We start from the raw sequence: 8,492 nt of genomic DNA on the forward strand, positions 1-8,492 counted from the left end.
TGTCCGTTTGAAACCTGTGATGGGGTATTGCAGCCTGCACTAGGCCAGGTCTATCCACAATCTAATCTTCAGAGTAAGATGTATGCAATTAAATGGATTCTGATCAAAATCGCACACAAAATCGACTCAATGCATTGTCTAACTGCAAAGGATCCAATTCATAACACATTGGTGTCTGTCTGGATATGGATAGAGGATAAGGTGTGCCATTTATTCACAGTGGAACCTTTACAGTCAGAACTGTGCTATTAGATGGATCCTATCGAAAGTCACATTGTAAGCTACCGGTATGCATAAGCTTATCGCTGTAAATAAAGGTCTTTCATTTGCTGTGCAGCTTGCATATGACACAAAGCGGTCCCATCAGGATTGCTAAATTTCAGATGCACAACTAGGTATCCTGAACCATCAGAAATGCTGTTAATAAAAAGGGATGCCAAAACCCTTTAACTGCTATACCTGTCTGCATAAAAAAGCAGAGAAGCCAAGAATTTTCCTCAATGACCTTGTTGATTTCTAGAGCATGGTTATTTGCCCAGAAAGAGTAGTGTTGAATTCCTCCATAACTTTACCTGGAATGTTCTGAAGTGGGTTTGTGAGAAGGAACCTCACCTCACTGGAGGCATGTTGGGACCTACAGTAGAGTAAACATGTGTCTGATTGGCCAACGTGTCCGACACGATTGACTCAGAGAGGGAGGGGGCACACATTCCAGAATGAGGGAAACAGCAGCAAGGAGAGCCCCATTAGACTGTTACCTCATCCGTGATTAAGGAGCCCCTTCACAGTACACATACAGGCCCATCGAGGGGGGAGATTCAGTTGTCCCGGGACCCAGGGAGAGAGGCGGCCCAAAAATGATTCCCCCATTACTTTGTATATATTGGTCATGCTTTTGTCATTGTCATGGCCCGGTCAAAGCTGTAAGTGGCACTGCACACATTCAGTAAGGGAAAGGGGGAGTAGAGACCCAGCCACCAATTGTCAGTCGGAGGGCGTGTATGAGGGTAAAGGGGAAAACTCTTTCCATTAATTGTTATGCTGACCGCTGTCTTGGACATTGCATGGCAGCTGCCTCCTAACTGTCATGCTAAAAAAAGGAACCACAACAACAAATACAACACTTGTGACATGGACAACTAGATAGTGGAGAATTCATGTTACAGTGATTTAGGGTGGGGTGAACTGAGCTTTCAATCACTGATTCCGCATTCCAAAATTCCATACGAATTGCAAACCAATAGTACACAAACAAACAAAAAACTGAAGCATTGAGGTCCCATTTTAACATGCAATACACACGCTTTAGGAGACAATTGTTTTCCGTATTGAGCTAAACTTTCTCTGACTTGGCCTACATTCACTCCAAAATCAGGATTTATCACACATCTGAACCTCCTTGAATGCAATTAACTTAAATAATAGCTCTACACTATAAATCCATTCTGTCAAAAGGTGTGAATTTTCTGTGCAACGGCAGCAAAAAAAATCTTCGACAGTCTACTTTTCACCCTCCACTGCCTCCACAGCGTGAAGTACAGCCTAACGGCAGCAAGGCGGAACAAGTTGGCAGCAGGGTGACACCAGGGTGGTGGCATCGCCTCGGTGGCTGGCTTGCCCTGCACAAACAGAGCTCTGTGTGCCGGTGGGAGCTTGGCAGCCCCACAAGGTTTTCACACAGGCCAGAGAAAGGGGGCCAGGATGCGGGTAGAGTAACTCACTCTCCCATCAGATGAACCCACTGTCCTCCATACTCCCTACAAGTAATCCCAGATGACCGCCTCAAGGTTTAGAGCAGTGATTCCCAAAGTATGGGCCGTGGTGATACGTAAACAAAATAAATGTGACACGGTTGAAAAAAATACATATGTAAATATATTAATAACAAACTGACTGAATACTATTTGAGCATCATCTCAAATTGTTATCACAGGAATCTCCTTTTGTAGAACAGTGTGCTGCTGCTGATGGTCTTCTTTATCAATTTTTGATTTAAGGTTTGGTGATCTGTGGTGAAAATGTTTCACATATGAAAAAGACAGCCCTAGTATTCTGAAGTTTGGGAATGGCTGCTGTAGAGAGTTGTACTTGTGTATTTTTCCTAAACCCACAGTGCAGGTTGGCAAACCTGTGGTATAGACTTCCCGGGAGGGTGGCAGGCTGGCAGCACACTTCTTCTGCTAGTGCCCAGGTGTGAACACATCCAAGTTTGGCTGCTACAGTTGGTTTGCATGGTTCACATCAGACCATGTCACAAGTGATATGGAGACCACCTAATGATTTTCTTCAGGGAGGTGTGGTTAAGATTGCCAACAGCGGTTGATTGGCCGTATAAGTAGCCAATCGTGTCAGTGGTAAACAAACTGCAAGCTTCCATTTGTCAAGTAACATGCGTCATCATCATCATCATCTTTCTACCCCTCCCCTCTGGCGGATTGGCTCCCTACCTCAGGCAAGCTCAAGGAAGAGCTTATATGTGCTCTTTCAGATCGGAGCAACTGTGCAAAGCGGCATGGGAATTCGCAGTCTAACACTTAGTATTTCTAGATACCTTATCCAATGGACAGGGTAACTAGCGGCAGTGTGAATGTAGTGGATGGCGCAAGTACTGTAAGAATGAAGTAAGTGTCCTGGGGTGCATTTCTCAAAGCCGTAGTTGCTAACTATGTTATCCAATTTGCTGTTTGCAATGCAATTCCCTATTGACAACTACCCAAGTTGCTAACTTGCTAACAACTACGCTTTCGAGAAAGGCACCCCTGGTCCTGGATGGTGAAGGATGGGCAACCAGGCCACAGTAACTGCAATCCAGCAACACATTTTTTCCAGCCTTTCCCTAAAACGGTCGATCCTAACTTGCACCACTTTGGCAGTGGGTGCGAGACGTGACGCCTTGTTTTTTCGTAACATTGGTTAAAAACCTACAAAATTGTTATTTTTCCTTTAAAAAACAAATGTCAATGAAAGAAGATGTGGTACATTATGTTTCATATTAGTCTTAGATGAGAAGAAACATTTTGTTAAGATTTATGTAAAGGTTTATATGTCAAATATCCTGCGGTGTGACTGTAACATAAATGAAACCTGGAATATAATGTATATATAAATTAACCAACAACATTTTGAATAATGTATGAAGCATTTGGCATGATTGCATAAATATTAACTTTATATTAAGATATGTGAATGTGAAAAAAACTCAAGACAGTAATATGAAATACAAGTTTAATTTCGTAACACAAATTGCGTCCTGTGGGGTGACATGTATGTCAATGTTTGTGAATGGGCAGCTGCAAGGCCAACTACAAGGGTCTTAAAGACTGGCTCCTAACCAGTCAGTACCTCAGTTATTGGAGAGTGCTGTGGAAGTTTAAGGTGACTCTTAACCTCTTAATATGTCTTCATATTGCAATCTTTCTGTCACGCAATGCTTGGGCTAATTGTATGGTGTCCTGTGGTGTGACTGCTCTTATAGGAGGAAAAAAAGTTTTTTATGAATGAAAACACATATTAAGATTAAACACAATATCATTATCAATTTAGCATGAGCTCAGATGTCAGTCATGTATACAAAAGGATTAAAATGGCCATAATGCAGTGAATTCCCTGTGGTGTGACTCCATTTTCCTGCGGTGTGACATGCCTATGCAATGTGTTGATGCAGGACACATTTTCCCAAAAATGGCAAAAATAAGGTGAAATTCCACAGACCACTAAGTGCTTTATTTTTTTCTATTTTCTTCCAATTTTTGTCCATCATTTTTTTCAGGAATTTGAAAAACTTTTTTTTTTTTGCGTTACACCCTTAAACGTCAACCACCCCAGTACAGTTATTGGGAATTATCATCTGGGGTGCATTTCTCAACAACATTGTTGCTAACTAAGTTAGCAACTTACTTGGTTGCAATGCAATTTCCCATTGGAAACCTAGTAACTTAAGTTGCTAACTGTTTAGCAACAAAGCTTTCGAGAAACGGGGTCATGTGTACATAGAAGCAGGTAAACAAAGCCTACAATTCACTGAAGCCGTGGTGAAGCAATGGTCTTATGGATAATGGATGAAGTTGGATGGCCACTAAATCATCACCGCCAACCAGCCTATTCCACAGTAACTCTCTGGCCAGACAGTGTAGTTAACGGAGTCAGCCGGGTTAAGTGCACAGATACTGTTGACCTAGGATATTATACAGTGCTACAACATTGTATCTTCTGAATCAAGGCTGAACCAGTGTCCAGCTTGAACGGCCTACCCATCAAGCAGAGCTACAAACCACTCCTAGGTCAGGGGTTAGGAGCTCAATTTGACGAGGCAACTCATCTCAAAAGAAAACCAGCATTGCTTGCACCGGTCACAGACTACTGGTAGCTCACTTTGAGAAGGCAAACCATCTCGACAGACCACCGGTGCTATAGCAGCAGCGTTGAAGGCGTAGTCCAAAAAACATCCACACATCCAAAAACATCTGACCTGGGAGCAGGACATCCAAATGACAAGATAAAAATGAAAAAGTCCAACATGTCTGAAGAAGGGTTTTCACCCAAAATGTTATGCGAAAAAATTTTTTTAAGTGGGAGAGCACAACTCCTGGTTGAAGGGGACTCCTTCATTCTAATCAGCAGCAGCCGGTTCCCGTCCTTACCTGAGGTTGTGAGGCGTGCCGTCCAGGCCTTCGAAGCCCAGCTCAAAAGTGCTGTCGGAGCTGACGGAGGACGGGGAGAGGGAGCGCTCCTTCTCCTCCACCGGCACCAGGCCGTCCAGCTTGCTCAGGATCTCGTCCTCCGAGTTCTCCTCGGACACCGAGCCCACCATGAAGTGGGAGTGGAGTGCGGCCACGGCAGGACCCGGGGGCTTCTTCTTGGCAGGACACTCCTGCTCAGCCATGGCTGGACGACGCTGACAGCCCCCAAATACTACAGGTGGGGAGAGAGAGAGAGAGAGAGAGAGAGAGAGAGAGAGAGAGAGAGAGAGTCAATTATGTGAGCGAAATAGGTTTACTTTATTTTGCATTCAGTCTTCTGAGCAAATACACAACGTGATCTCCAAAAATTCCGTGCTCCTGGACACGGATGTTAAGTACACAAAGTCCGTGTCCAGGAGCACGGATTTTGCCAAACTTCCGTGCTCCTGGACACGGAATTATTTTCCATGATGGAAACACAGAAGTGCTCTCTCTTTACTCCCACAGCTCTGTTTCCACAGTCTTGTGTTTTCTCAGGATTTTTCTAATTTCAAATATTTTTTCTAAAAAAAAAAACATTTCTTACTGACAGGTTAGGGTTAGGGAACACAGTGCTGTGGTAATAGGCTATAGAAAGCACTTCCGTGTGCCCATCACGGAAAACAATTCCGTGTCCAGGAGCACTGAAAACAATTCTGTGTCCAGGAGTACGGAAAACAATTCCGTGTCAAGGAGCACGGAATTTTGGCAAAATCTGTGCTCCTGGACGCGAGTTTGTGAAACATAGGGCGATGTTGCGTAATGAAATAAAATGAAATGGGACACGGCATTTGTATAAGCGTAGGCCTAGCCTAGGCTACTGCATTGTAAATGGTTTGGGTAGCCTATGCTTTTTTGTTTGTTAGCCTACTTTTAGTGTCATATAGGCTATCTGTTTCAAGAGATGGGCCAAATTATTTGTACATGAGTGTTCTGCAAGCCTGCCTTGAGCGCGAGTTGACATTCTTGCTGTCAAATGAAAGCCATCAGAGGGGAGGCACAAGGGAGCCGCTGTGGCCAATTGGAGACGAGAAACGCGGGCGGACGCAACATCGTCCTATGTTTCGCAAACTCGCCTCCTGGACACGGATTTTGTGTCCTTCACATCCGTGTCCAGGAGCAAAGAATTTTTGGAGATCAGGCTGAAATACTACATAAGCTCAGTAGTTATGTACACGTATGTCACCGTTAAACAAATACACCAAGCTTTAATTTGAAAACACTCATGTGGGCAGAGGATATTCTCTATCTAGGGGCTTGGGGGCCCCAAGCGGTTGCCTGCCTTGCCTGGTGGCAAGATGCACCTCTGCCTGTGGGGATTAGGGATGCAAACGATTAATCGATTAATCGACTTAAATCGACCAATGCATTAACCGATTAAAAAACATTAATCACAATTAATCGACAATTAAACTGACAAGAGACCCAGGTGAAATGGGCATGTGAAGAGTGTGTGTGGAAATGAGTGTGAAGAGTGGGAATATTTAAATCACCTTTGGATTAAAGAAATGAAATAGAATTCATTTAAATGTGGTATTTTATCTCAATTTCTAATTACATTTTTTAGATTTAGTAGGTTTTTTTTTTAGAAACATTTAGATTTCGGGGGAAAACGCCGCTTCAATTAAACGTAAGGCTATCAACTAAGTTAATGATTAATGAATTAATCGATAATTTGCATCCCTAGTGGGGATGATTCAAACACTGGCCTGAGGCAATACATTTCTCTTTCATGAATACACACACTGTCCCTAGAGGGCGATAGCATGATTTGAAGATCATCACGCAAAGGCGTCCATGAAAACGAAGGGTAAGAACACCTTACTGTGCTTTCCCAAACATCTTTCAGGAATGTAGAAACTATCTAATCTAATTACACAGCAACCAGCAGAAGGCCAAATGTATCAGATCACCTTAGCTTGGCTACTAGGCCACAGAAGCATCAGTCACAGTATCCAGGTAGTCGTTTCAGCTGTCAAAAAAACCTTAAGAGTGCACGTGCACTACAATGCAGAGATCCTGATGCCAATGCATGGCTACAATTCAACACATCGGCTGTTACATTAAAAAAACACAATGGTCCGGTGGTTGTCGTTGTAGTTCTATCCACATCCTTGTGAGTGTGAATGGGTGAAATGTCAACTGTCAATTTCTACAGGGGGAAAAGCGGTACCAGAATACATTGTAACAAAAATAAGACTGGCAACACAACACGCGCCTCAATGTGACAAGTTGCCGCCTGCTAGTTCTAATTACAATGTAACTATGTGACAATTATCATAGTAGCTTACCAGGGGAAATGGCACTCGTGAGCAGCAGAGTCGTTAAGCTAACCACAGCTCAGACCAACAAAAGCCAACACCCCTAGCTCTAGTGACACTACAGGGTTAATTTCAGACTCGGTGACTGTCACGCCTATTCCAGAAGCTGACAATCCGGAAAAACTGGATTGATAGTGGAAATTGAAGGACTACAACGTTGTGAATGTGAGGTGCGAACTAACATGCTACCGTTACAACGATGCTGAGAGATAAACGCACAGTGAACTCTCCAACCTCAAGTGACTGGGCAGCATCTTCCCTAGCATGGATAACAAGTGATACTGTACGTCGCTAAAGTTAGCTTCGCATAACATCCTGGCAGGTTTGAAGAGAGCAACTATTTTATGTAATAAATGAATGGCATGCTTTGGTGGATATTGTTAGCCTGGCTCTCGCGAGACCCCGAGTGCTTCGTGCATCTTCGTTACACTTCGTGAGCTCGATGACAATCCATCTGCGCGAGAGTCAGGTTAGGATATTGTGGCTTCGCAGCCTAATAAGAACCCATGTGCATCTGGCCAGCCAGCTAGCCATATCCATCTAAGTCAACGGCTGCACAGCAAATAGAAGTGCCCCGACCACATTGTAAATACGCTTATGCAACAAACACTGCTGCTCCATGTGGTCCCGAGGGTCGTTTATTTACCTGTCATCAAGATAACGCTTTGTCTGGCCTATGATGTTAGCTAGCAGCTAGCTTATCAGGCTACTGTCCAGTTTCTACAGTGCAGGTATTAGCATCACCATCTTGTCAAATAGCCTACGGTAGTTACAGCTGGTTACAGTACCCCGGCGAGCTAACGTCCTCAGTTCACGTTAGCTGGCAGGAAAAAAATAATACATAGGCTCCATTCCTGCTTGAGGGGAGTTTTACAATCTTGTTAGCGTTGGTAATGTTTATGCACTAAGCAGTTTAGCATTATGTTAGATGGCCTCTTACCTTGAGAAAAAAATCGGCAAGTAATTCTGAATAGATAATCCCAAAAGATTCGTAAGTAGTTCCTGGACCCTAAATGTAACTCCAGTGCTTATCGTTGCCACATCTTGCCCTGTGCGTTGAACGGTCACATCATATTGATGCCTGCGACACGCTACCTACTGTAGGATGACTACAACAGCGTCTTTTGACAGCAACATCACGGTGGGGTGATGCGAGAAGGGGGTTACTTCTGGCCGTTCACCTCCGACCCTAACAACAACTCACGCTTGGCTCGTAGACCAATCGGATCGCGTCTTGGTAGCTGGGCGGGTTCCATCGAACTGAATCTGTGGGAGGGTGTGCCCAATGGGAGAAGAGCTCGTTGAAACCCACGTGTTTTTCAGTATGGCCTCATAGTATGGTCTGATCCAATAGAAATAAACCACAAAAGAGAGCATCCTTGTTAAATTTTAATTTCACTGTAAAGTCACTGTCTGTATTTTTTTTCTTATTGACTTATTCTTATTGGTTATC

At 43.7% G+C, this 8,492-nt stretch overlaps 1 protein-coding gene across 6 annotated transcripts in view; it reads right to left on the reverse strand.

Annotated features, from left to right (window-relative positions):
- The window catches only part of acaca (acetyl-CoA carboxylase alpha), a 94,245-nt gene extending 86,051 nt beyond the window's left edge, over nt 1-8,194 (reverse strand). For 4 of the 6 annotated variants that reach the window (XM_063203379.1, XM_063203378.1, XM_063203377.1 and 1 more), the window contains exons 1-2: nt 7,980-8,194; nt 4,641-4,911 (exon numbers count right to left, since the gene is read on the reverse strand). In XM_063203379.1, the coding sequence (XP_063059449.1) occupies nt 4,641-4,882 (242 nt within the window). In that variant the 5' untranslated portion in view covers nt 4,883-4,911; nt 7,980-8,194. The remainder of the gene's footprint in view (nt 1-4,640; nt 4,912-7,979) is intronic. The other 2 variants (XM_063203381.1, XM_063203380.1) reach the window with 1 other exon arrangement.
- Nucleotides 8,195-8,492: the final 298 nt, after the last annotated feature.

Source organism: Engraulis encrasicolus, chromosome 7 (genome assembly GCF_034702125.1).
Source record: "Engraulis encrasicolus isolate BLACKSEA-1 chromosome 7, IST_EnEncr_1.0, whole genome shotgun sequence".
NCBI classification, from domain to species: domain Eukaryota; kingdom Metazoa; phylum Chordata; class Actinopteri; order Clupeiformes; family Engraulidae; genus Engraulis; species Engraulis encrasicolus.